Source organism: Vulpes vulpes, chromosome 2 (genome assembly GCF_048418805.1).
Source record: "Vulpes vulpes isolate BD-2025 chromosome 2, VulVul3, whole genome shotgun sequence".
Taxonomy (NCBI): domain Eukaryota; kingdom Metazoa; phylum Chordata; class Mammalia; order Carnivora; family Canidae; genus Vulpes; species Vulpes vulpes.
This window is the reverse complement of record NC_132781.1, coordinates 4903854-4930812: the sequence shown is the minus strand read 5'-3', so window position 1 is coordinate 4930812 and position 26959 is coordinate 4903854. Positions and strand designations below refer to the sequence as shown.

The 26959-nt window shown below is 60.0% G+C and overlaps 1 protein-coding gene across 4 annotated transcripts; it reads right to left on the bottom strand.

Annotated features, from left to right (window-relative positions):
* Nucleotides 1–119: 119 nt before the first annotated feature.
* RHBDF2 (rhomboid 5 homolog 2) lies at nucleotides 120–25746 on the bottom strand. 4 transcript variants are annotated; one of them, XM_072746551.1, is made up of 19 exons: nucleotides 25440–25746; nucleotides 12242–12427; nucleotides 9037–9190; nucleotides 8237–8364; nucleotides 7542–7737; nucleotides 7256–7453; nucleotides 6264–6392; nucleotides 5790–5908; nucleotides 5467–5661; nucleotides 4373–4484; nucleotides 4091–4165; nucleotides 3767–3928; nucleotides 3307–3416; nucleotides 3081–3144; nucleotides 2894–2988; nucleotides 2609–2684; nucleotides 2342–2442; nucleotides 2038–2191; nucleotides 120–1333 (listed from the first exon to the last, which is right to left on the bottom strand). In XM_072746551.1, the coding sequence occupies exons 3-19, from the start codon at nucleotides 9178–9180 to the stop codon at nucleotides 914–916; spliced, it is 2478 nt and encodes an 825-aa protein (XP_072602652.1). In that variant the 5' UTR covers nucleotides 9181–9190; nucleotides 12242–12427; nucleotides 25440–25746; the 3' UTR covers nucleotides 120–913. The 4 variants fall into 4 exon arrangements, with proteins under 4 accessions (XP_072602652.1, XP_072602650.1, XP_072602649.1 ...); XM_072746549.1 differs by lacking the exon at nucleotides 25440–25746 and adding an exon at nucleotides 24501–24612 and having other exon boundaries at nucleotides 9037–9299; XM_072746548.1 differs by lacking the exon at nucleotides 25440–25746 and adding an exon at nucleotides 24501–24612.
* Between the last annotated feature and the right edge of the window lie 1213 nt (nucleotides 25747–26959).

Below are 26959 nucleotides of genomic sequence, written 5' to 3'. Positions count from 1 at the left end.
ATACCCTCCCTTTGGGCCAAGGCCCTGCCCCTGAGCTTATGGCTGACCCCCTTCCCCCACCGATAAAAAAAAGCCCCAGTTTTCACTCTGCTAGAGTCCCCCAGGTCAAAAAACGATACTTCTAGAGAATATCATTTAATACACTTGAGACACCATCCATATAAAGTTAGCGTTACTTTAAAAAATTAGAACCATAATATAAACCAGTAAAAAATGGGCCTGACTGGGCCTTGGGCAACCCCTGGGAGAGGGTCCTCGAGGTGGCCCGTCCCCCTCCCCACCAGGCAGGCCCCCCCATCGCGTGGGGTAGGGCGGCCTCCTCAGAGCCAGCCCCAGAAGACAGAACACTGACTCCGAGGGAGGGCCAGGCTAGACGGAGGGGACAGCCTGTTTGCGACAAACACGCCAAGGTTCTCAGCTCCCCAGCTGTGTGTCCTTCCTCTTTTTCTGCTCCAGACCAAGGCAGAGCCTTTCCCACGCGTCTGGCCAGGAGCATTAGGACAGGCTCCCCGGGCCACTGCTGAATAAGGGGTCCCGGCTCACAGGGCAGGGAGGGGAGGACGAAGGGGAAGGAGGGCTGGCTGTGGTGAGGCAGGGGCGGGAGCCTGGTGGGAACCGTGGGCACGTCCCAGGGAGGGCAGGCTCACATTAATGGCACGTGTGGTGGGCGGGGGGTGGGGGCACGAGTAGAGGCCCGGAGGGGGTGGGGGCAGATCGGCAAAGCCGAGGATGAAAGGCCACCCAGAGGCAGGGGTCCTGCCGTCAGGGGAGTGGCGGGAAGGCAGGGGGCCCTCCTTTGTGACTGTCACCACGGGCCTCACCTGCTGGAGGGAGGGCCTGAGCCCTGGCAGCGGGTCTCTGGGGGGCGGGATGCTGCAGACAAGCAGCAGGGCCCAACCCCGCCGGGCAGGCGTCAGTGCAGCACCTGATCCAGCTCGTACTTCTCGCAGAAGCGGCTGGTGAAGGGGAAGCAGGTGAGGTACTCGATCCAGGGCCAGTTGATGGGGTAGACATAGAGCCAGATGACGAGAGAGGCAAAGAGGCCGGCGAAGACCAGCAGCGACACCAGGATGAGGGCCCGCTTGCGGTACTTGTCGCTGGTGCCGAAGGTGATGTAGGGCAGGAAGGCGAAGGCCAGCAGCAGGCCGCTGAGGAAGCCGAAGATGTGGGCGATGTTGTCGATCCAGGGCAGGAGGCCGCAGATGAAGAGGAAGAGCACGATGGCCGACAGGTTCAAGAAGGCCTTCCAGGGCCGCTCCAGCAGCTGCCAGCTCTGGAAGAGCTCCACGAACAGGCAGGCGAGGAGCCCGAACTGCGAGCCTGCAGGGCCCACCTGAGCCGGGAGGGGAGGGGGACAGCGTCATTCCCAGGCACCGGGTGCAAAGCCTGGGCATAGCCCGGCTGGGGCACCGGGACCTGGGTCAGCCAGCCTACGGGAGGGCTCCTCCCAGGGCTGGGGGCCCAGACGCTGAGGCTCCTGGACCAAAGTGGGGCTCATGGCACCCCCCCCCCCCCCCCCGCTTTCTGCAAACACTGAGGACCAACTGTGTGCCCAGTGTGTGGTCCGTGCAGTAAGCAGGACAGACAGGCCTACTCCGGGCAGCACAGGGCAGGACGGACAGACACCGAACGCGCCAAGGGCATTGGGTTGACCTGATGGAAAACCTGCCACTGTTTCTGTGGGTCGTGAATGGTGCACACTGGAGATTTCATACAGCTCAACCCACAGATAATGTGACACGCGGGTTGGCAGGCAGGGGTCACAATCACGAAGAGAAATGAAGCAGAGGAGGGGAACAAGGTGAGGGATGGGGTCTGGGAGAGTCTTTCTGGAGGTGAAGCCTGAGCATGACTTGGGGGCATCACTGTTCCCTCGCACCCAGGGATTAGGGGATCAGCCAATAAGCCCACAGCTTAGCTGTGCACCTGCTGTCGAGCCTGGCCGGGGAGGGGTCGTGAGTCCCTCGGGCAGGCCCACGGGGAAAGTGGGGGGAAGCAGCAGAGCTGGCCCTCCCAGCCCATCACCCGAGGCCCTACCTCTGCCCGATATGGGAGGAAGATGGCACTGGCGAGGTTGCCGGTGATGCCACTGAGGATGAAGATGATGGCGATGCGGTGCCAGCCGGCCAGCTTCTCCAGGTCCCGCAGGATGGTCATTTGGAAGACCACGGACACGAGGCAGTGCACCACACTGGGGAGGGGGACACGTCAGGCATCCGCTGGTTCATGTCTGCCCTCGGCTGCCAGCCAGGGGGACAGGGGTAGGGGTGCAGGGGAGGGGCGGGGGGGGGGGGGAAGCACCACATAGTGTGGGCGGGGCAGGCAGCAAGGGGCCTTTTACCCAGCGTGGAGGAACAGAGACAGCCAGAGCCTGTAGAACTGATCCGGGACCTCGGGGTTGAGGAAGGGCAGCAGCCCACACACCTTGTCCAAGCAGTGCACCTGAGGGCAAGCACGGGCGGTCAGCACCTGTGACCCAGCTGGCCCTGCTGTGGGGCAGAGGTGGTATGCAGAGCCAGATTCCTGCCGCGGGAGGGAAGCACGAGGCCGGCCCCCGCAGGCTGCCACGCTCACCTCACGCTCAGGGCCCCAGCAGGCCCGGCCTCACCTGAGAGCACAGTGTTGCCTCTTCATGGAAATAGCCGTGCATGAATTCACAGTATTCCCGGGTGGTGATCTCACAGCTGGGGAGACAGGGAGGCAAGGGGGTACATCACGGCCCCGAGGGCACCTGCCCGTGGGCAGAAAGGGGCACCCCTCTGCGGGGACCCTAGCTCTGGGGCAAGCTCCCCTTCATCCTGCAAGCTCCTGGAGTCGGGGAGGGAGGATGCTAGTGCGGGCGGTGGGTGGTGACCGGGGAGCACGGGGAGCTCCGGGCGGGGCGCCGGCTGACCTGCCCTTGGTGCTGATGCAGCACGGCCGGCCCTTGATCTGGCAATCCATGTGCAGGAAGCCGGTGCGATTGCTCTTGGCCTGCTCCGTGCAGATCTGCGGGAGGGACACGGACGCTGGTTTGGGCCTGCGCCGCAGTGGGCACCCGGCCTGCCTTTCCTAGACCGCTCTCCACCCCAGACACTCACTGGCCACTTGGTGATGTCATCAGGCCAGATGTGGGCACCGCTCGAGGCTGGCTCCTCACAGGTTCTGGAGGCAGAGTTCGGCAGGGGTGGGGTGGAATGAGGACCTGTGCCTGTGCCCCCTCCCCCAGCCTGCCACACCCACCCACCAACATCCCTGTGGGATGCACGGACTGGACACTCAACCCCACCTTCTCACAGCCCAGCTGTGGGCCACCTGGGACGGTACCTGGGGTCTTGGTGACACACCGCTCCTGATGTCCGCTTCTGGCCCAGATCAGACTTGTCCATGGGGGGCCCTGTATCATCCTGCCACTTGACAAAAGTGGCCAAAGTCTCCTGGAAGATAGAGGAGGGTTGGTTGTGAGTAGGACAATGCCATCCCCATTAGTGTGGGCAAGGGACCCTCCAGGACAGCAAGTCGTCCCCTGGTCCCCGGGGCTCAGGCTCGTCTCCCAGACCTCTACCCTGGCTGACATTCCCAAGACCTGGGAACGCCACTTCTTTTGCTTCTCTGGGGCTGGGAAGGTTGGCACGCTCCCTGTGCTGGGCCATGTACAGGGGTGTGTGGGGCCAGAAGGAGGGAGGGGATGGTCATTGTCCTTGAGGTCCCCTCCTCTAGGCTAGGGTGAGTGAAGATGGTGCACAGGACTGGAGAGGGCCTGGTGGGGTTGGGGGCCCTGGCTCACTGAGCAGTCCTTCCGCTGGGTCTGGATGCAGCCCGAGTGGTCATTCTGGACACAGCAGCCCGAGTCTCGCTCTAGGTCTCGCTCTCGAAGCACCAGCTGCTCAATCTGCTGGTCCTTCCGGATGCAGGGGGAGAACTTGGCTCCCAGGTGGATTAAATCAATCTGGGGGAGGGAAAAGAGTGAGCTTGGGCCCGGACCAGCCGCTCTGTTGAGTTTTCCCTGAAAGTCCCCTGGGCAAGCCGACCCCTCGCCCAGCTGAGGGGATGACAGGGCCCGGGGGCTGTCCCATCCTGAGATGCTGTCCCATCCCCCTGGGCTCCTCACCGAGCTAGGGCCAATCCAGAAGTTCTCCTGCTGGATGTACTTCACGCTCTCATACACACCTTTGTTTCTGAGCACCTGGGGCAGGAGAGGGAGTGGGGGGTCAGGGGTTTCCCCATCCCAGGGTAGGGTCCCCAGGATAGGGTCAAGGGGTATAGCTATGGTGAGCCCTGAGCGCTCCTCCAGGTGTGGCCATGGGAGGGATTCCACGGCTGATGATGCTGACGCCTCTCAGGAGAGGCTGGGACCCTCAGCGGGGAGCACCCCTTTCTTAGCCTGACTTACCAGCTGGGTGGTGACGTGCTGGGCAAAGCCCACAGGTGCGATGCCATACGTGCAAATCACCAGCAGCGTGATGATGATGTGGACAAAGGTCAGCCAGTAGGTGAAGTAGGGCCTGGGGACAGGGACCCCAGGTCAGCAGAGAAGAACCCACATCTCAACCCCCAGCCCCTATCAGCTCTCACTTGCTCTCTCCCCTCCCCCTTTATTCCCCTCCAACGCACCATTCACCACAGTGACTTTGAAAATGTAACCCTGAGTGTCTCTCCCTCAGCTTAAAACCCTTAGACGGCTTCCTCCTCCCCTTGGAATAAGGTCTAACATCACCTCCTACTGGCTGCAAGGCCTTACTGTGCCTGCCCACCTTCTCCAACTCTTACAGCTCCTGGAACAAACCAGGATCCGTGCAGCCCCAGGGCCTTTGCACATGGGGTTTCCTTTGCCAGAGATGCTCTTCACATCTCTCTCTACCCATTTAACTCCTGCCATGCTGACGGCACCCCTCCCCCACCAAGCCGTCCATTCATTCTCTGTCCTCCTGGGACGCTTGCTACACTTGTTATTCATTTTTTATGATTTTGGGTTTGATGTATTGGCTCACTACCCGTTGCATGCTGTGACAACTGCCCCTCCTCAACCCTCTGGTCTCCCCCACAGTCCCCTCGCTCATAAAGCTTCTAACTGTGTCTCTGGCCCATCCTGCCCTCCCTGTCCCTCCCAGTGGGGCTATTCCAGCGCCTGTGTGATGGCGCTCAATGAATGCTTGTTGACTGCTGTTGGGAGCCGGGCTAAGGATACAGGCCAAGAGAGCAAGGAGGGTGAAGAGACAGCAAGCACCCGCGGGCCCTTCCAGGTGACATGCATGCTCATAGGGTAACCGTGAGGACTTGTCCCTGCTCTCCTCTCCCACAGGAGCTGCTCACTAAACACCTGTGGAATAAGGGGTGCTGCAGGAGGGGGGTCCTGGGGGGTCTGCAAGCTCCTAGAACCCTGGGGGGGTGGTTCTCGGCCCCCCTCCCCTGTCTATATCCGAGGGGCTCCCGAGAGCGAGGAGCACAGCCCGCGGTCCCGGCCACCTCGCCGGTCGGCCCGCTCACCGGTGGCTGTCAAAGCTCTCCAGCTGGCGCTGCACGGTGCTGCTGATGCTGCGGCGGTAGCTCCGGTTCAGCCAGTTGCCCACCACGCCCAGGCCGTAGTGCCGCTTCTTCCGGTCGAAGGCGAAGTGCTTCACCTTGGAGGCGATGCGCTTGCCACGCCTGGTCCCAGCGACGGGGGCTCGGCCATACTCCTTCCTGGTGGGGGACGGCTCTCAGCCTGCTGTCCCCTCCCACACATCCCAGAAGGGGGACCTGGCAGTCTGGGGAGCCCTTCCCCGCTGTGCCATCTTCCTGCACCCGGAGGAAGGGTGCCCAGAACTCACAGAGGGATCTGCACCCCATCGGGGGAGACTGGGGAGGCCGAGCGTGGAATCCCCCGGAAGTAGCTGGCAGAGAGTGGGGGAGACTCAAACACGTCATCGGGCATGGAGCTCATTTCTTCCTGGGGTGGGGTGGAGCGGGGGACACAGAAAAAGACAGCGTGAGGAGTCACTGTCCCAAATACTGCTCCCGTAGCTCAATTCAAGGACAGATCAAAGCTAGACGGGCTCTGTGGAAGGGAAGGGGAAGGCGGGTGCCCGTCAGCCCTGACAGTGACTTTCCTGGCCGGCACCCTGTCCTGCCAGGTTGACAGAAGGGCAGGGGCCCGGGAGCTCCAGGATGTGGCATATCCCGTCCCACCAATGGACCTTTGGACCTCTCAGGGGCTCCCAGCACAGGATGATCAAGGCCAGGTCATCTCTCCTAACTCCCAGGCCACCCCATACCCGGTCCCAAGGCCCACACCCCATGCTTGCCTTACTAAAAAACGAGGAGTCAAATGTGTCTGCCCCATCGACCACGTCCTCCTCCAGGAAGCTGGGGTAGGCAAAGCTGCGTTTGACCACCCGGCACCGCTGTCCCGTGGCATCCAGCACAGAGCGTCCCTGTGACAGGTCAGAGGCAGGGGCATCAGGTCCAGGTCAGGTGTCAGCACCGCTCGCTCCTCTGAAGGAACTGTCAAGCCTTGGGAGATGGGACCCTACCCAGAGCACAGTGTCTGCAGGAGAAGGCAAGGAAGGCCAGGAAGCTTCTGTAGCCCCAAAGTCATCGGTCTCTCCAAGATTTGCGGTTATCCTCTCCCTGCTGACTTCCTGCCCTCTGGCTTGGGCAGCGAGCTTGCCACCACTCATTCTGCACCCTTCCTCCCCAAACTCGGGCCACGTTCCCCAGACGCAGCTCCCTGGCACAGCATGCCAGGCCCATCTGCCTCTTTGACCCCAACCTGCTGCCACCCCCTCCTAGGAGCACCCCTTGTTAAAACCACATCTGACCACACGCTGCCCCTCCAGGCCTTCGCAGGGGCCCTTCCCTTGGCTGAGGACACCATTCCTTTCCTTCCTTCCTTCCCTCGGGAGCTTCTCCTTATTTTTCTGGGCTCAGCCCGAGTGCCTGTCCTGACATCAGCCCCTCTCGCAGAGGCCCTAGCAGTCATCACACCGAATAGCGACACCTGTGCCCTCTGGGCTGGGGGCTCTTGCAGGGCAGCGACGCACTCAGCACATCCTAGGCGCTGTGAACTTGGGCAAAGGGTGGTGCCTGCACCGGCTTCCCCAGCTATGGAGCACCGGGGCTGGGAGGCCATGGCCAGGCTCCCGAGCTGCAGGGCCCTCTTCCTGCCAGGGAACCTGGTGCACCCACTGCCCTGAGCATGGAAGGAAGGACATACCTGGTGCGCTCTTGGGGGGATGCTTTGCGGAGGGGAGGGGGACACCATGGGGGCAGGGCAGAGGCGGGGAGGGATCGTCACCTTGAGGAGGGCAGCGGCAGCCTGAAAGCTCATGTGGGCCACGGACATCCTCTTGCGGCGGGGCAGGTGGCCAGAGCGGACACTGGTGAAGGAGGTGAGGGACAGGACCCCCGGGGTCAGCGGCGGGTGTGGGGCATGGGGCCTGTCCACCTCATCCGGGTGGCGGAATGCCCGGCCGCGGGCCAGTGGGTCGACGATCTGGGAGGGAGGGAGGTAGTGAGTAGAGCTGATCCGGGGGGGGCCCCCGGTGCCGAGGCCCACCCCTGGCGACCCCAAGGGGGCCCACCTTGGGCATCTTGCAAGGTTTGGGAGACTCGGTGCCCTGGAAGGAAGGCACCTCCTGGCTGGGGAGCTCCAGGTCCCGCTGGCACGACGCCTTGAGTCGGCCGTAGCGCACGCTGCAGTGATGCAAGCTTCTGCGCTGCCAGTGCTGCCGCTTGGCCTCCCAGTCGCCGCTGACCCCGAACCACTGGGCGGTGCCCCTGCGGGAGCAGACGGACAGGGTGGCTGTGAAGGCATCATGAAGGTGACGACAACGGCGGCGGGACAGGGCACATACGAGGGTGACGGGAGGTGTGTGCAGGGGAAGTGACGGGAGGCGACAGGGCACAGGTGCGTGCAGCGGGTCGGCTCCCCATTTTGCCCCCGGGTTGGTACCCAGTGACCACATGATAGGGTAGAACAGAGTCCAGAGCCGGAGCTGGGCTGGGCAGGGTCTGGGGGGCACCCTGAGGGCCAGTGCCACCCCACATCCCCACTCCCTGAACCCCCCCACCCCAGCCTCCGCACTGTGACTTTACATGGCACGCGTCCCTGTTGGGCCTCAGTTTCCCCCCTGTAACATGCATGTTCCAGCTCTGTCAGGGGTGCTGCTCACAAAGGCTTGCCCACCCCTTCTAGGAAGGGGACCCGGGTGGCCACGCCCAGCCAAGGTCCACGGGGCTTCTGGTAGGGGCAGGGGGGTGGTGGGAAGGTGCTCACTTGCGAATACTCTGGGACAAGGAGGCCTGGCGGCGGAAGCCAGGGCGCTTCTCCGAGCTGCCCTCCTGCCATCGTCCCCGCTGCTCCTGGAGGCTGACGCTCTTCATGTAGGCCGGGTTCCTGGGCCTCTGTGGGTGGTGGGGCGGGAGGACAGGCTGGGGCTTGGTGAAGCCCAGATCCCGGGCTCTCTCCTCTTCAGCTCCCTATGTGAGAACCCCGAGAACGCACCTCACCCCCAATTTAGACACCTGAGCCGCTTTCCTTCCAAGTGTAAAGTCACCATTCTTTACACTCTTCGATGAACCCTAGCGTGATTTCCTAACTCCCTACCCAGTGCTCCCCGCTGGCTCCCTGCATGCAAAAGAGCCCCCAGGGCGAGTGGGTGGCACCAACACAGCACCCCTTTTATGCCCCAGGACACTGTTTCAAGGCTGTTCTCAATAAGCCCTTTATGGAGCCTCGGTCCAGCCTATCTTCATTTCCATCCTCCACGGGAGCCGGGCACTGCGGGGTCAGGCTGCCGATGCCCAGGGTGCGGGGCTCCTCGGGCTGGGGTGGCTGGCCCGGGCGGGAAATGGAAAGAGCTGGTCCTGCTGGAACCAGGAGCCTTTCTCGAGGCTTCCACTGACCACCGGGAGACACAGCTCCTGCGCCCAGAGCCCACTCCGTGACGTCTGGGGCCAGGGAGGAGGGGGCATGAGCTAAATCAGGGGTGACACAGGCAGAAGGGGCCTCCTCTGGTCATGTGGGCACAGCTGTCGCTTGTGGCAGGGCAGTGAGCCTCCAGGCTGCCCCCTTACCTGGGGCAGCATGCTGGCCTGCTCGCCAGGGGCCGAGGCCTCGGGTGGTGGGATGGTGATGGACAGGTTGGGCGGCTTCCGGCTCTGCAGGCGGCTACTGGACACGGAGGAGACGCTCTCGCCATTCTTGTCAGTGGAGTCCATGGTGGGCCGGCTGGGATGGAGACCGGGAGAGGGGGCACGAGTGTGTCGATAGGTGGGAAGACAGAAGGGGACCTGGGGACACCCAGGTGCCAGGGCGGGCAGCCCAGGCTGAGAACAACCTGCAGAAAGTTGGTCAAATCTAATTCTAGAGTCTAAGCAGCACGAGAGAGACTGAACCTGAACTGGGTGGGGTATCACAAGTGGTTCTATTTCTGTCCTTTGTTTGCATTCCAGGCCAGCAGGGGCCTGGGAAATCCCCACCTTTCTACCTCCTTCCATTGGGGGGGGTCTCTGCTTCAGGCAAGGACCACAGCCAGAGAGGAGCCTGAGGGCAAAGGACAGAGGGGCAGAGACCTGGGCTGCCTTGTCAGTCTGGTCAAGGTAGGCCTGGGGCCAGAAGGTAGCTGCTTGGGCCCAGGAGCCCTGCCTTTGACCTTGGGGCAGGGCTTGGTGGAAGATGAGAAGGCTCCAGGGCAACCTGGTGCCCTAGCCACAATCAGGAGGTCCCCAGCTGTGCAGGGAAGGGTGGCTCTCTGGGTAGCCATCCCTGGGTTTCTAGCGAGGAAGTGGTGGCTCAGCCTCATTGCCAGATAGATGGGAAAGCCACCAAGCTGGTTCCTGTCCCCGGGGCGGCCTGGTTCCTTTTTCAAAGGTAACTGAAACTGACACCTGTTTGGTACATTTTTTCTTTTCTTGGAGGAAAAATGTTAATCCCAAAGATAAAAAGTGGCATATGCTCACTTCAAAGACAAAAAAGACTCAGATGATGATAAAGTGATTATAAAGTAAACTCATAATCTGCCTGCCACCCTGTCTTCTAGGAAAGACCTCTTGGCACCTAGAAAAGGACACACGTACTTAAAATTTTACCCTCACATCACACGTTTTCTTCCATAGCATGCACATCTGGCCCCATCAGCGCATACAGACAGAGCTACCTTTTTTTTTTTTTTAAAGTAGGCTCCACGCCCAGCATAGGGCCTGAACTTACCACCCTGAAATCAAGACCTGAGCCAAGATTGAGAGTCGGATGCCCAACCAACTGAGCCACCCAAGTGCCCCTTTCTTATCTTTCTTGACGACTGTAAAGGTTTCATTGAGTGGAATGCACCAAGATTTAATGAATTCCAGATGGATAGCTGTTTTCGGCATTTTGGACTCGTGTTAATCAACACCCTTGCCTACACCGCTTGTCTACACTTGCTCACGACCCCCCCCCCCACCCTTGGATTCCACCAGAATCAACACTCTTCCCTTCTTCACTCATTCTATTCTTTTTCTGGCTAAAGTCTTTAGCTATTTCATACCCTCCCCTCTTCTCAAAGCTGCTAGAGCAGGTTTGGTTTCTCTTCCCCTAGTATAAGGCCAGGGACTCTGTGTCTGCCTGCCGAGGTGGTACCGACCTTGGGTGTGTACAGCAGACCCGGGGAGAGTCACACAGGAACCCTCCAGGAAAGGGCATGTGGGGCCAACGTGGAACGGAAGGGTGACACAGCAGCCACATGCATCCCAAGTCTGTCTGTCCCTCCATACACAGCCCACCAGAGCCACCATGTCCTCTCACCTGAAGGATCACAGCGGCCTCCTGACCACTCCACCTGCTGCCCCTCGAGCCCCCTACCCTCGTAACCATCTGCCACGCAAGAGAAGTCACCTTTGAAGAGCACCAATCACACCACATCACTCTCTGCCCAACACTGTCCCACAATTTCCTGTTCTCACTTATTTTTTAAAGATCTTATTGATTTATTCATGAGACACACCGAGAGGCAGAGACACAGGCAGAGGGAGAAGCAGGCTCCATGCAGGGAGCACGATGCGGAACTTGATCCCAGGACCTGGGATCTGGGATCATGCCCTGAGCCAAAGGCAGATGCTCAGCCACCCAGGCGCCCTGAGCAACGCAGGCGCCCCTCCTGTTCTCACTTAAAGTCCAAGCCTCTGACTGGGGCCGCTGGGGCTCCCGGGGGGGATTTGCGTCCTCCTTGCCCCTGACCTGGCCACTCTAGGACCCTCACTGTCTAGCACCTGCTAAGCCCTGCTAGGAGGTGCTGAGGGGTCATGGTCAAAAGCACACTGCAGCTTGGTGGTCTGGGCTGGACCCGCACTTGACCGCAGGTCACCCATGTCCTCCCCTTATGATGGCGGAAGGACCTCCCCCTAGAAAGGCACCCTGAGCATCAAATGACAGTACGCATGCTGCACACTCAGGCGATGTATGCACACAGAAATTTGTTCAGGAATGTTCACGGCGGCATGCTCATTGGAGCCAAAAGGTGGAAACAACCCAAATGGCCACCGACAAACAGATAAACAGAACATGGGACATCCACCCAATGGGATTACGAGTCAGCCACAAGCAGGAGTGAAGTGCCGACACAGTCCCGCGTGCGTGAACTTTGAGGATGTTCTGCTAATCGAGAGAAGCCGGACACAAAGACCAGGTACTCTAGGAGTCCATCCATACGAAAGGCTGCGACAGGCAGCTCTACAGAGACGGGAGGATCGGCTGTCGCTGAGGGCCCGGGAGGGACAGCACCTAAAGGCTGGGTCTCATTCTGAAGCGACGGAAATGTTCTGAAGCTGCCCGTGGTGACGGTTGCACCTGCCTGTGAATATGCTACAAACCACTGAGCTGTACCCTTTGTATGGATGTAGTTTATGCGGATTAAATGGGCTAAATGTGAATTATAACTCAACGAAGCTGTTAAAAAAATGTCTCAGGCAGGTGCTCCATCAACATTAGGCCTCTGTCTGTGCTCGGCCCTCCATCCCCACATCAGATCTCCACACATCGGAGCAGGTAGCTCCTTCCTATCATTCTGGTTCCAGCATGAGTGCCACCTCCTCCGAGGAGCCCTCTCTGACTGCCTGATGCAGCCCTCTGGCCCTGCTTCGAGCCTCTCCATCACTTTACCCTGCTCACCTCCCTCTCTCTGCCTTATTCACTGTTGCATCTCCAACTCCAGCAGAGTGCAGGCCCCCAGGTATACTGGTCCGTACTGGTTGAAAAATAAACAAGCAAGCAAAGCCAGACCCCTCCGGCTACCCAGCTTCCTACCTTCAGAGTTTGGGCTGAGCTCACAGCTTCCTGGGTCTTGTTGAAGATGTCTTCAGAGCATGTTCTGGTCCCTTCTTTACTCTATGCAGATGCTCTGGGTTCAAGCCTCAGCTCTGTGGAGAGGTGGACAGACGTCCAGACAGACGCTTCCAGCCCAAGCAGGGCAGCTCCTGTGGTGCACACAGCCTGTAGGGAAGGAAGGGCAGGCTCAAGCAGGTGTGTTGGGAAGAATGCATCAGTCAATCTTCCTGACTTCAGTCTCTGCATCTATAAAATGGGGATAATTCCACTGGCCTCATGGGTGAGGGATTAAGAGAGATGTTCTCGGGGATCCCTGGGTGGCTCAGTGGTTTAGTGCCTGCCTTTGGCCCAGGGCGTGATCCTGGGGTCCCAGGATCGAGCCCCACATCGGGCTCCCTGCATGGAGCCTGCTTCTCCCTCTCCCTGTCTCTCTGCCTCTCTCAGTCTGTGTCTCTCATGAATAAATAAATAAAATCTTTAGAAATAAAAAAAATAAAAAGAGATTTCTCGGGACGCCTGGGTGGCTTAGTCGGTTGAGCGTCTGCCTTCAGCTCAGGTCACGATCTCAGGGTCCTGGGATCGAGCCCACTTGGGCTCCCTGCTCAGTGGGGAGCCTGCTTCCCCCTCTCCCTCTGCCCCTTCCCCCCTCCTGTGTGCACACGTGCTCTCTATCTCTAATAAATAATTATAATTATTATTATATAAAGATAAATAATTATCTCTCTAATAAATAAATAAAGATCTTTAAAAAAAAAAAAAGGTGTGTTCTCCCCACCCGCAGTAAGGGCTCCTTGTGACAGTGGGCTGGGTACTCACCCACCGTAGCCAGGGGCTCTAGCCTCAGACCCCCCCACTCTGGGTTGGGAACCCCGAATCAGGACGGGCCTCTACCTTTTTTCTGTTTCAAAATAACTTCACGAGAAACGTTTAACATAAGATTTTCTTCCCAATAGAGGGAGGCAGATATTCAAGGCATATTAAGGCTCAAACGATTTAGAAGTGTTTCATTGTTGTTTTATTAGCTCTTTAAATAATATATTGAGCAGAACTCCGAAGGCTGCTAGGGGCAGGACGGGTCACGTCTTTAGGTGCGCCGGGCCAGGCCTGGCTTCGCTCTTCACAGACATCATCTCACTTTGTCCTCAAAACACCTTTCGAAGTAGATTATCTCCCATCACTCCCATTTTGTGGGTAGAAGGGGGAGCTTAGAGGGGTTAAGTAACTTGCCCAAGCTCACACAGCCAGGAAGGGGAAGAGCTGGGTCTCTTCGAGAAACAGAAGCCCCCTGCTCCAAGCTAGGGCACTCTGGGGGCAGGACAGCCCCCTATCAGGGTGACAGAGGAGAGTCCAGTCTGCGGTGGGGGGGTGGGACGGGACTTAGTTCTACTGAACAGTACTCTGCAAACTCTGTTCCTCAGAGGCCTGGGGCTACCCAGAAGGGCCTGAGGGGCTGCCATGGGACAAACCAGAGTCTGGGGACAGCTCTACGCCCTCCCTCTGATTTCACAAAGCGGCAGTCTTCCAACCACAGGAGAGAGGAACTTCGGGGGCGTTGGGGGCAGGCAGAGGGGGCGCCAGAGGGGGATCTGAGGATCTGAGGCAGAACCGGGGACCCAGGACGCTTTCTGCTTCAAGGTTTGTCCTACAGACTCGGGCATCCTTCCTTCTAGCCCAGAGTGCTGGGAGTCCTGACCCCACACCTCAGGGCATGACAAGGTCCCTCAGAGGCCACTTTGCATCTGCTCTGGGCACAGCTCCAAGACAACAGCCACACCTGGGGCCCCTGCACGGAAAGTTCTCCAGCCTGGTCTCCCCTGGGACCAGAGTGCAGTGAGAGGGCACCAGGCAGGTGCTGTCCTGAGAAACCAGCACCAAGGAGGGAAGCAGGCAGGTGGTGGAGGAGGGCTGGGAGGGTAGAGCTGCCGAGTCCAAGCTTGCATGAGGTCACCAAACACGGAGGACCCTTCTGGAACTCAGTGCCAATCACTTCCCCAGAGTAAGCGCCCAGTGCCCTTCAGAACCTGTCCCCACCCCCACCAGACACACCACATGCCCTGCAGGTCCCTTAGGCCCCACTTCCTCATTGGAGGCCCTATACCTGGTATACCAGGCTCCACCTATCTCCACCTGCAATGCCAGGTGAAATGTCACCTCCTCCAGGAAGTCTGCCATCACCACCAGACAAAATCAATCACTTTCTCACCTGCCTCCTCCAGCATACTGCAGATATCTGCCCGTGTGTAGGTGTCCCCGACCCCATCAGCATCCAGGGTGGAATAGTTAACTCCTACCAGTGGCTACCAGGATGGGAGGCAGGTGAGATGGTGGGGACAGGCATGGCTGCAAATTGTCAGTCCACATGGACCCCAAACAAAAATGATCTCCCACCATCCTGCACTCAGCCCAGGAAGTGAGTGGCCCACTCTGGACAGCTCCACGAAGCACCCTCTGCCCTGCTGTGGCTCTGTGACCAGAGCGGATCCTGCCCCAGGACGAGCCCCACTGGACCTCCTGTCCCCTCTCCCCAGCACAGCCCAGACTCCCCAGCCCTCCCTCCCATCCTGAAGCCATAGCTCCCTGCCTGGGCTCCCCTGGCCTAGGATCCTGCTGTGTTGCTGGCATCTGTGCTGATGTCATGACAGAAAGAAGGGCAGACATGACCTCGGGCTATAGGACTGGGGTGACTGGACTGGCCCCGGGGCACTTCTGGGAGCCACCAGGAAAAGTGGCCGGGCCCTGAGAGCAGAGGCGGGGCTGCGCCTCCTCGGGGAGCAGCGTGGTGTCCGAGGGCTATTTTCACCATCTTCATGGGCAATGCCGAGTCCTGGCCTATGGGCAGCTTTACCCCCTGGCCTCGCCTCAGTGTCCTTCTCTATTAAGCAAGGGAGTTGGACAAGGTGATGGCCCAGCTTTGACACCCACGAAGCCCACACGGTTAGTACGAAACACCACTTTCCACAGCCCCTACTCCTAAGGCTGCCCCCAACTTGTGCAGAAATGGTGAATGGTGGGCAGGTGTACCAGAAGCCCTGCTCCTTCTTCGGGGTGGTGAGGGGAAGAGGGTAGAGTTGGTGGTGTGGGGGGGGGGGGGGGCGCAGAACCCAAGTCTAGGACATACAGGAACCCAGACAGAAAGTGCTGGAGCTCTGGGAGCACCCCGCCCAACACATATCTCCCACGCCCCAGAAATGCTTGCTCGCTGCAGAGGAAATTGTGACATCCTGGGACAAGGCTTCCTCCTGGCCCACAGTCACATCCGCTGCTCTGTCTGAGATCCCGGGGCTGCCGCAGCACCCAGGCTGTGGGCCAGGGTGGGGGGATTTGGGGAGCATCTGAGCACCTGCCCCACCCAGCAAAGCCGCTGCCACTTGCCCAAGCTGGATCCTGGCCTCATTGGGGCCTTACCCACAGAAGGGCCTTCACAGCCCCAGCCCAGGGTCTCTGGGCCTTAGGATGGGGTCCGCCGTGGGGTGGGGGCGGGGCAGAGCCAAAGAAAAAGTGAAGTGCAGAGTTCCAATCATCCTGAAGCACCACGGGTTGACACTTCCATAACCCCCACCACTCCCACCACCAGGTGTGTGACCCAGCTACCAGCAGCCAGGATCACACATGGGACCGAAATGCACTCAGAAGGCACTCACCGATGCCACCAGAGTCTGGTCTCCCCCCGAGGGGGGCTGGGCACTGCCAGCTAAGCCCTATCCCGACAGACACAGCCAGGGCAGGCAAGGCCTCGGCCAGAGAGCCTCCCGTGTCAGAGCTCTAGCCGTGGTGCTCAGGCAGGGTGCTGGAGGCGGCCCCCACCCAAGCCCACGTGGGCCCCCCGTCCCCTAACCTGCCCCAGGTGCAGTTCCATCTGTGCCCAGGAGTCTGGATCAGGCCCCTTCCCTCTTCCCCACCTGCACACCATGATGCACTCCAGCAGGGTTCTGGAGGCTTCCCTGGTCGTCTTGCTGACGGTGGCTGGCTGGCTCCACAGTCCCCAGGCTCTGAGGACCTCAAGAACCAGGGCAGGGAGCGAGCTGCAGCTCCAGACGGAAGCTGACAGGCTCCTGACATCAGGTCTTAGCCTGTGTGGCCAGAAGTGGGGACAAAGGGAAGGAAGGGGCCCCGGGACGAGGGATAACAAGCATCCCCTCCAGCAGGGGAAAGACGCAGACCACTACCGATCACTGGATGCGGTCAGGAAGTTAGGGGGCCTCCTGCAGAGACAGGCGCAGGTCCCCAGAAGCCAAGAGATAAAGCCCCCGCCGCCTGGCCTGGGCTTGGAGCTGAGGGGTGATGGGCAGTCCGGAGGGAAGGGAGGCAGGCGGCCTGGGGCCGCTGGGAACCTGTCTGTCCCCCGATGAATCACAGGATGACAGGGTGACAGCAAGGAAGTGGCCTCTCTCCCCTGCTTCCCTGCCACAGAAACTGAAACCGACAGTCCCTGCCCGCAGCCTTCTGGAAACCAGGGCGTTTTTTAGAAAGCTGCAGAGGAAGCTGGCCCTCGCCCACTGTGTAACCCCCAGCCAAACCCGGGGTTCTGCTGACCTCGGGGAAGTTGCTTCAGCGCCCCTCGAGACCCGGAAGGAGCAGCTTATGTAAAGGCTGTCACCTAACCCGGTCTGCCTACCCGTGTCCCAGTGGCCAGTGACTCACCGAACACCTCCCTGTGCTGCCAAGAGCGGGGCCCGGAGCAAAGGGCAGAGGAGTGGGGAAGACGCTGGGGGGCCGGGACAGGACGCAGGAAGACGGGATGCGGGAAAGGGGGTACAGTGGCCCCCTCGAGGCCGCGAGCTCGGACTTGCTCACTGGTTACAGGGAGCTGCCCCCCACTCCCAGGGAGGACCCACTGCCCCAGGGCTGCGAGCACCCACTCCCCAGGGCCGCAAGCACCCACTGCCCCAGGGCCGCGAGCACCCACTGCCCCAGGGCTGCACCCACCCACTCCCCCAGGGCTGCGAGCACCTATCCCCCAGAGCCCCAAGTCCGCAGCACAGACTGCATTGCTTCTTTAGCCCAGCTGGCCCCGATGGAGAGGAAAACTGAAAGCTCCTGTGGGTTTACACCCCTCCCACAGGGAGAGGTCCTACTTAGAGGGTCCTTGCCCCGAGAGCCCCTATGTCTCCACCCCCCACGCCTTTCTGGGCTTTGCTGGAACTCAGCTCAGAAGATAAACAAGGGGGAGAGGGGCACAGGCTCAGGACTTAACCACCCACCAGCTTTGCCCCAGCAGACCCCAGGTTCTGGACTCCCTGTGACCCAGTTAGGGCGGCTTGGGTGGCACAGCCGACCACAGACACGGGAAGTGGGTGCTGTGCTCCAAGTCCAGGGTCTGAGCACATGGGAGTGGGGAGGGGGAATTAGGTTCTTGCAGTGGTGCTCACCCCAACACCCCTTTGTACCACCATCAGGCTTTCTCAGGATCACACATCAGTGGGGCGGGCAGGAGGTGAACACCTCCTCTGTGGGGAGCCCTGCGTCCAGGAAGCTGGCTGAGCTGGGATGTAGCAGCTGCTGGCAATATACCTTGGCAGGCAGCACTAAATGCCACCGGGTGTCCCCAGCTGGACACAGTGCTGGGGCCCACCCTGCTGGGGGCCCTCCCAGAGAGGCCCTCCAAAACTTTCTGGACTCCAGAAACTGCTCATAGAAGCACGCAAGGCAGTAGCAGCTGAACAGGGATGCAGGTGCCCTTCGACACCCCAGGAAAGCAGCAGCTCTCAGAGCCTGGGGGTGCCCTGTGGCTTAGGAAAGGGAGCCCAGGCTCTTCTGGAAGGTGACACGTTCTGTCCCAGTTCTGCTGCTCCCTGAGCATCACCGTGAAGGGGAGGAATCAGAAATGGCACAGGGGGTCCAGAAGGCCCTGGTCCTTTCTGGGCCAGACACCAGGGCACAGGGGGCCTCCCGGAGAGGGAGCATGGACCACCAGGCGCCAAGTTGACCTGAACTCAGTACAAACTGGCTTTGCTCCAAACATGCAAGAGGATTTGCCTCTATTAGGATCCTGAGGTACTGGGAATTGGTTTTTGTTGTGTTCCCCCCACCCCAAGTTTATTTATTTACTTTGTAATGTCTGTACCCAACATGGGGCTGGAACTCACAATCCTGAGATCAAGAGCCAGGTGCTCCTTCAACTGAGCCAACCGGGCACCCCTGGGAACTGGGTTTTCCCTGGTCCTTGCCACTGGCAGAGGCCTAGCTCAGTGGTTAGGGGAAGGATGGGGTTCAACATGGGCTGGAGAGCAGGGGAGGCCTGCTTCACTCCTGCTGGAAGTTCCCCAACACTGAGGAGTGACAGGCTGTTTCCAGACACACCCACCCTCAGTACAGACAGCCAGGCTCTGACTTGGTCTTGCAAGGGTGGGGCCCACCTAATTTCCACCCGGCTCCTTGTGGCCTAGCTGTACACAGTAAAAACACTGTCCAGGGTGCCTGGGTGGCTCAGCGGTTGAGCTGTTGAGCGTCTGCTTCTGGCTCAGGGCATGATCCTAAGGTCCTGGGATCAAGTCCTGTATCAGGCTCCCTGCAGGGATCTGCTTCTCCCTCTGTCTGTGTCTCTGCCTCTCTCTGTGTTCCTCAGGAATAAATAAAGCCAATAAATAATAATAATAATAATAATAATAAACAACCACTGTCCAGCTGAAGGAGACAGGGTCTTAGGTCCAGCCCTAAATGCTGTGACCTCTTCGGCAAGACACTTAACATCTCTGTTTACACAGAAGATGCTAAGTAGCCCCCCAGGAATCTGAAATCTAGGTGGCTTCGTCACCATTAGCTGGGGCTCAGCCTGGGTGCACAAGCAGCCAAGGCACAAGGGCTTACCATAGCTTATGGAGAGGGAAGCACCCGGCCCAGGTCACCCAGCCAGAAGTCAGGCCCTGGGTTGCCCTGGGTCCCTCATTTTGAGATACTCAGGCTGGGGCTCTGGGTGCCCCTCACATCTCAAAGCCCAGGCTGGCCCCACAGCTGGGAAGAAGCATGCCAGGCAAACAATTTTCAGCTTGTAAACAGTCATTAAAGAGCTAATAAACCTGACTTCCCAGAACCCTGCCCTGGAGCTTGCTGCTTCCCCAAAAGAGGTTGGCCCCAGCCCCAGTGACTATTAGAGCTTCAGGGCACTTGGACATGGGCCATTCAGGCCATTCAGACTGGGGGTGCAGGGCTTTGTAAATCCCTACTCACCGCAGCCCCCCGCCTCTCTTTGGGGCAATGTGGATTCTCTCGTTGAGGAGTGAGGAGGGCTGTGGGGCAGGGAAGGGGGGAGACAACAAAGATAGGACTCAAAACCTGGTTTGGCCACTTACCTGCCGGGAGACTTTGGGCAAGTTACCACTTCTGAGCCTCGGTTTCCTCTACTGTGAAATGGGGTGATGTGCTCCCACCCCTGCGGATCCAGCAGAGATGACATGAGCTTACGAATGAACAGGGCCTGGCACCCAATCACCGGCCACTAACTGGTAGCTGCTATTCCTAGCTGACCGCTGCTCACTTAGTCTCTGTATCTGGGCTAAGAGCCCCGGAAGTAACAGCTCTCTATTTGACAGCTGGGGGAAATTGAGGCTCAGACCAGTCAAGTCACCTGTCCCAAGTCCCATTGTTAGGGGGTGGTGGTGGTGCTTCCTGTCACCCTGGAACTGGTGAGGCAAAGCGGCCAAAAAAATGGGCGTGGGGTGGCGACCAAGGTGCTGGGGGGGTGGAGTTTAGGTGTGGGCTTCTGAGACTCCTGAGCTCCTCCCAGTCCCCTAGGCAGAAATGACATCACCTGGCACTTAGGCAGCACTACTTCTTCTCAGCTTATCAAAGGGCTTTCTCAAACATTCTCTCACGCTGTGCTGTCCGTATCTCATCACCGGTATCTGACAAGGTGAGAGCAAGGGCTCAGGCCGGGTTTCAGCTCCAAGTCCTGCTCTTGCCCCATCCCACAGCGAGGTCCCCCACCTCCTGTTCCAGGCCTCCTGGAGGCCATCCCGGAGGCCTGACCTGGGGAGGGCCGGCTGGAGAGGGAAGAGGTGCTTCTTGCTGGATGTCAGGGGAGAGACCACCTCGGATGCTCTTGGCTCGGGCTCTAGGGCCATGCGTACATGGGAGGCAGGAGAGAACCAAGGCTCTGAATGGCTTACCCTGTTCCTGGCCCCAAGAGTCTGGCCAGAGGGAGCAGAGCTGAGGGTCACTGCCTCCGTGACCCCCCTCACCCCTCATCAGGACACACGTACAGGCAGACAGGGAAAACCCTGGGCTGGGAGAAGCCAGCAGATTCTGGCCTGAGGCTCTACTCCCACATCTGAGCCCCTTCAGCCTCTGTGGGGCAGAGCTCCCCCGCCCCCCCCGCCCACCCCAGACCAGCCACCTGGACAGATAACTGTTGCACTGCTCTTCCTCAGTATGCTCTCAGCTAGTCCCCCCAACACCCACGAGGCAGGACCCCGTCCTCACCACGAACCTGTGCCAAGGACACATGGACACGCTCCTAACGGCAGCCACGATGCCATTACCCTGACAGCTCCGATCTCAGGACTTCACAGGCATCACCTCACAGCAAGCCATCCAGTGGACTGCTGCTGCCCTGCGGTACAGCTGAGGAGACCGAGGCACGGACTACAAGTGACCCTCATTCCACTGCCCACTAGCTCAGAGGCCACCGCAGCTGCCAGCTTCTGGGCCTCGCTTCTTGGCTCCCCATGCTGGGAATCACCCACCAAAGGTCCTCCCACCGTCCTGGCCAGCATCCCTGATGGGTGCTGCCCACTTAGCTCCAACCACCCCCCTGCACCCCACGCCTACAACAGGCCCCTGGCAGCTTTTGAATTGGCAACAAATGACTTGTGTCTGGGTCCCCAGATAAGTTTACACAATGACGGAATGTGGACACTGTGGCTCTCATACTTCCCTGAAGATGAGATGATGAATTTTTCTTTACACTCAGCTCTAACTTCCATAGGGAAGCAACAGTGATTTTATGGGCTGTGTGGGAAAAGCCTTATTTCCCCCCAGGGCTGGGGCAGGTGGGGCGACTCCTTCCAGCCTGTATCCTGGTCACCTCCCCAACCTAGCCACCACGTGAGAGGTTAGCCTGCACTCCCAGCCGGCGCTGTCAGTCCTCCCCCAGCTTGGCTCGGCCGGATAGGAAACTGGGAGCAGATGTGTGAGCTCACCCTGGAAATCCCCCCAGGGGGCCGGGACAACACCGAAGGCTAGCTACTCCAAAGTGAGTGATACAGACCCCGGGGGGGGGGGGGCAGGGAGGAGGCAGCCCAGAGAGGACCTCTCCCCAGATGCTGCACCCCGGGGCAGGTGAGAGGCCGGGGCCACCCCAATCCTGCCACCGCCCATCCTGAACCAAAGAGAAGTGCCAGGTAGCTCATTCAAGTCACCTGTTTTTGTTCTGTTTTAAGTCTTATTTAAGTAGTCGGTACACCCAATGTGGGGCTCAAACTTATGACCCCAAGATTGAGTCCCATGCCCTCCCAACTGAGCCAGCCAGGCACCCTCATTCAAGTCACCTGGACAGGAACAGGTACCTGCATGCACAGACACGCCCCCTTGACTCCTTCCTGCTCTTACCTGCTGTTCCATCTGACATGGTTTATGGCAAGTTGACAGAAACCCTATGAAGAGCTGTGGCCACCAGTAAAAACATCACCACTGACGAAGAGCCAGCCTCAGACCCCAGCGGCCTCCGTGATGTATCTGCGGTGTGATTAATCCCTCCTCTGAGAGGAACAGAGGTCCCCGCTCAGGCAGTGTGTGTGTCTCACACCACATACAGCCACGGTGCACAAATGAGCCAACCAGACAGGAGCCAGCTGGTGGCTTACCAGCAGGGAGGCACAATGTTTTAGGGCTGGGCCTGGGAGCCAGGGCCCAGGTTCCGTATCAGGCTCTGCTGCTTAATTCCTGACCGGCTTGGTGCTAGTCTTGAGTGTGGTTTTGTACCATGAGAAACACACTAAAGATAGAAGTCACTGTTGCAGTTTGTGGTTCAACAGAAAGAGGGGAGTGCCACTCCAGCCCTTTAAACTTAAAAGCAGGGACACCTGGGTGGCTCAGTGGTTGAGGATCTGTGTGCCTTTGCTTCCGATCGTGATCCTGGGGTCCTAGGATCAAGTCCCCCATCAGGCTCCCTGCATGGAGCCTGCTTCTCCCTCTGCCTGTGTCTCTGCCTCTGTCTCTCTCATGAATAAATAAATAAAATCTTTAAAAAAATAAACTTAAAAGCAAACAAAAACAAAAACACCGACCAGAAACTGCCACCTGCCAGAGTTCCCAGGCCAGGAGGCCAGGGTCCAGAAGTGAACAGGATGGGGGCAATGGACACTGTCAGAAAACAGGAAGGGGGAGCAGTGGGTGGCCTGGGCTCCTGGGCACAGACAGCTGCTTCATTCCATCTCACCTTTCTAGAACAGTCCTCCACCGCCATCCCCTGAGAATTGGACCAACACTTAAACCGGAGTTGTCCGTACTGGGGTTCCCCCGGGGCCTAGCACTTGGCTAACACCAGGAGCAGGGGGTGCCTCCCTCTGCAAGCAGTGGGGCCCACCGTGGGGGTTCTTGCCTAACCCTGGTTTCCCACAGTCACTTTTTTTTTTTGGCAAGAGAGAAGCAGATCTGGGAGCTACAAGGAATTAGAAGCCTGAGCCCTTGAATGTTATTTTCCTGGTGTCCATAACTGGAAGACTTAGGTGTCAGTTTAGAAGGGAAGATTCCAGCAGGTCACATGGTGTCAGGCGTCCATGCCTGTCTCAGCAATCCAAATCCAGCTTTGGGAAAATCTTTGAGAACAGAGCCTCCCCCTCCTCCTCCCCAACCTGCCCAGGGGATATTTGAGCTTGAGGGCTGCCCTGGCTCACCCTGTATGGGAGGCTGTGGTAGGGGTGAAGCACTTCGGGGCTGAGCTGTGAGACAGCCCTGTTCCCAGCCCCTGGGACTCAGCTCCTCCCCCACAGCACCCAGACCTGCTTCCTGCAGAGCCTGTGGTGTGAACAGGGACGAGGCAGGTTTATGGCACCAAAGGAATCCTATTGCTAGAGGAATAACTGCCCTCACACCTCTCATCTTACTAAAGTTTATTTTGTTCCTCCCTGAACCCCGGGGGGAACTGAGGCAAGCAGGCGAAGTCAATGAGAAGTAATTTGATGGAGCAGGTGCTGCTCCTGGGTCTTTGAGCTTCAGCACGGCGCTGACATTTTGAGCCGGGTGAGTTCTTTGTGGGGAGATGCTGTCCTGGTTTTAGCCGCATCCCTGGCCTGTCCCCACTGGATGCCAACAACAACCACACTCACTTCCTTCTCCTGAGTTGTCACAACCAAAATGGCTCCAGACATGGTCAAATATCTCCTGGCACCAAAAATCAGTCCCCTGCTTGAGAACCGCTGCTCTCAAACAAGTTTCGCTCTCCCCTCCCTCTTCCCTCCACCCTACCCACAGAGTGACAGGAACACAGCTGCTGGGCTCATCCTTTTCCCAGCCAACGTCACCACCATGGGGTCCTCAATCTAGCCATTTGGGAACCAGCAGCCAGGGCACGTGTGGGGTCACTGGGGAGCCTTCCCCTCCTCAGACACACCCTCGCAGGAGCTCCAACCCTTCTGCTTTCCCCCTTAGGCTTTCCACCCGGTTAGGCAGGGGCCGAGACCTGGGAGGCCTGGGGTTCCCCTCGGTCCGGACGGGAGGGAGGGACTGCCTGGGACTGCACCTCTTCTACCCCTAACCCAACCCAAGGCTCCCCGGAGGGGGCCAACCTTCCCAAGCCCCTCAGTCCAGAAGTCAGGACCCCTGGGTCCAGCTTCTGAGCTCCGACCTGGCCTCGCCGGGACCCAGCCCCGCACCTGTTCCCACCCCGGCGACGCTGAAAGCACACACCTCGCCCCGGGGGAGAAAGGGGAGGGGAGGGTTTGGGTGCCAGGCGCTTCTGGGAGGAAGGCGGGACGGCGCGCTCCCGTCCCCGGCCCGGCCCGGCCCCCTCCCGGGGCCTTAACTTCTGCCCAAGTGTGTGCCCCCCACCTCGGCGGCCCGTGGCCCAGGGGCCCGTTCGGCGTCTTGTGCCAGCCGAGCCCCGGAGACCGGCAGACCCGGTCCAGCGGCCCCGACTCTGGCCTCCGGCGCGGCCCACGTGGGGCCCGAGCGCGGCGCAGGGGCGGCCCCCCGGGACCGTGCACCGCCGCCCCGGGCGAGGCTCGGGCCCGACCCCGCGGACCCCCAAGGCGCCTGCGGCCGGGCCGCCGCGTGCCGGCTCCGCCCTTCGCCCCGCGCTCACCTCCCTGCGGCCCCGCGGCCCCGGGACGCAGCTCCGAGCGGCGCCGGCCGGCGGCTGGGCGGTGGCTCCTGGGGGCCGGGCCCCGGCGCTCCGCCTCTTCCCTACCTGCGCGCGGGCGGCGGGGGCGGGGCCCGGGAGGGGCGGGGCTTGGGAGGGGCGTGGCCGGGCGCCACGGGGGCGGGGCCTGGAACGGGCGCCCCGGAGCCTGGGATGGGGCGGGGCCTCGGAGGGGCGGGGCCGAGCGCCACGGGGGCGGGGCCTTGGAGGGGCGGGGCCTGGGACGGGCGCCCCGGAGCCTAGGATGGGGCGGGGCCTTGGAGGGGGCGGGGCCGCGGCCCGGGAGGCCGGGTCCCGGCTCAGGTCACTGCGGGACGCTGCGGCCAGCCCCGCGGCGCCGGGGACTTGCTCCGCCCCCTGGGGTGGGGGTCCCCGCCTGGGCCGAGCCCTGTTTTCCGCCCGAGCTGGTCTCTTCCGGGCGCCGGCCTCTCCTCCCCCGACAAAGCGCATGATCTAGGTCTGACCTGCCATCACGTCACCACCTCCACCCCCATCCCCGCCCCGAGAAAAGTCCCCGCACTCCCACGACGACCACCTCCCACCCACCCGTCCCTCCAGCGCCCTCACTCTAAGGCCAAGTGGGCCTGTTCCTCCAACCTTTAGCCCCTTACCTTTTCCTTGAAACACATTTGGAGCATCTCGATTACTCCAAATCCCGGGGCAGCTCCCGCCTCCGGGAAGCCTCTGATCTCGGGCCTCCTCCTCATCCTCATCCTCCCGGGGGTGGAGGCGCCCTCCTGGGCCCAGTCTTGCTCAACTTCCCCGCCCGGGGCGCCAGTGCTGGTCCCTGGCAGAGGCCCTCTCTGGGTGCCTGTGTGGGTGGCCCGGGTGTCTGGAGGAGTCCTAGGAATCTCCCTTAAGGCCCACCCAGTGGAAACTCACCTGGTCTCTGGCCCCCAGACGAAACCTTGGCTCACACCAGGCGCCTGCAGCAGGAGAGGAAGGCGCTCAGGATCTGGAGATTTGGCGGGGCCAGGCTCTAGCCCCTGTGAGCCTGTGCTTAATTTGCAAAGTAGCAAAGCCTGCCTGGCCTTCTCACGTGGTTGGCAGTGGGATGCAGCAGACAGAAGCTGCGAAGGGCTGCACCACCCCGGTGTTAACTAGTGGGGTTATTATCGTAAGCCGTGGGGGCCGACAGCCAGAGGACCTAAGTTCAGATCCTGGTCCTGCTCTCTGTGTGGCCTTGGACAAATCCTGCAACCTCCCTGAGCTTCCGCTTCCTCCTCTGTAAATGGGAGTCATGCTAGGCCCTGCTTCTTGTAAGAAGCCCCTTAGAGGGCACCTGGCTCGAGCTAACTGCTGGCAGCTGTATTGTTACTATTGATACCACTGTTCCTATTGTCACACTAGGACCCGGTTTCTCATCAATTCTAAGCCAGTTTCTACTCTCTCAGCCCAGAGAAGCTGGCCTCCCATTCCTGATCTCTCCTGATCTCTCTGTGGCCCAGGCTCTCCCTAGCTCAGCGGCAACCCTGGGGCCAGGACTTAGCATTGCTCTCCCTCACCCCCAGGGCACCCACATTTGTGGGGACCCACCTGCAACAGCCCTGTGGCCAGGGCCAAAATTGGTGAACTTCCTCCTCCTAAAGGCATCAACGAGACCGGCCCAATTCCCTCCAGGGTGGGTGTGGGCTGGGTGGATGCCAGGTGTGGTGTGCCAGCTAACCCCCTGCTGACACTGGGCCTCTCCGTCCTTCTGCCCTCCGGACCCCTTGGGCAGGGTCTGGCTACCCAGGTGGACCCTTCTTCCTCCTCAGCAGCAAGAGGACATGGCCTAGCCTCCTTCTTCGGCCTAGACAAGACTGTGGCTGGGGAGCTGAGAGGAACTCCAAGGTCTGCAGGCCCCTTTCTCAGCCCTCGACGCTCTTATCTCCCCAGTCCACCTTTTGCCTGGCCTGCCTGGAGGAGCAGAGTTTGACGAGAGACTGTGTTATGGGGAGTAGGAGGGGGAGGGGGTTTGGACCTGTGGAACCAGAATCAGGCAGTCCTATTGGCCTCAGGGGACAGCCAAGACCCTGGCCCTTCACAGAGCTCCTGAGTGGGATGGGAGTGGGAGGGTTAAAAAGTGGAAAGAGGAGGAGGGGCTCCTGACTGCTGGGGACTACCCAGAGGAAGGCATTCCTCCTCCTCCCCACCCCCCAGGCCTTGGGAGTGGGGAGTGAGCCAAAGCTGGAGGGTTGCTCCCCAGTAGCAAATGCAAGGACCATTTATCATGCACCCACCACATCCCTGGGGGGGTTGTGAGCACCTAGGAACAAGACCAGGGCCTGTGCTCCAAGAGCTGGTGCTCAGTAGGGAGGTGGAAGGACACAGGTACTATGACATGAAGGACGAGGGCAGCCTGATTGTGGGGCCCTAATGTATTATCTCAACTCTTGTGATAACTCCAGGAGTGGTACCAC

Bases quoted from the DNA above. Each gene is read 5' to 3' on its own strand.
- RHBDF2 (XM_072746551.1), bottom strand. From the start codon at position 9,180: ATGGACTCCACTGACAAGAATGGCGAGAGCGTCTCCTCCGTGTCCAGT. The intron at 8,365-9,036 runs GTAAGGGGGCAG...CACCACCCACAG, and splicing joins AGGCCAGCATGCTGCCCCAG to AGGCCCAGGAACCCGGCCTA. The intron at 2,989-3,080 runs GTGAGTGTCTGG...TCCCTCCCGCAG, and splicing joins ATGACATCACCAAGTGGCCA to ATCTGCACGGAGCAGGCCAA.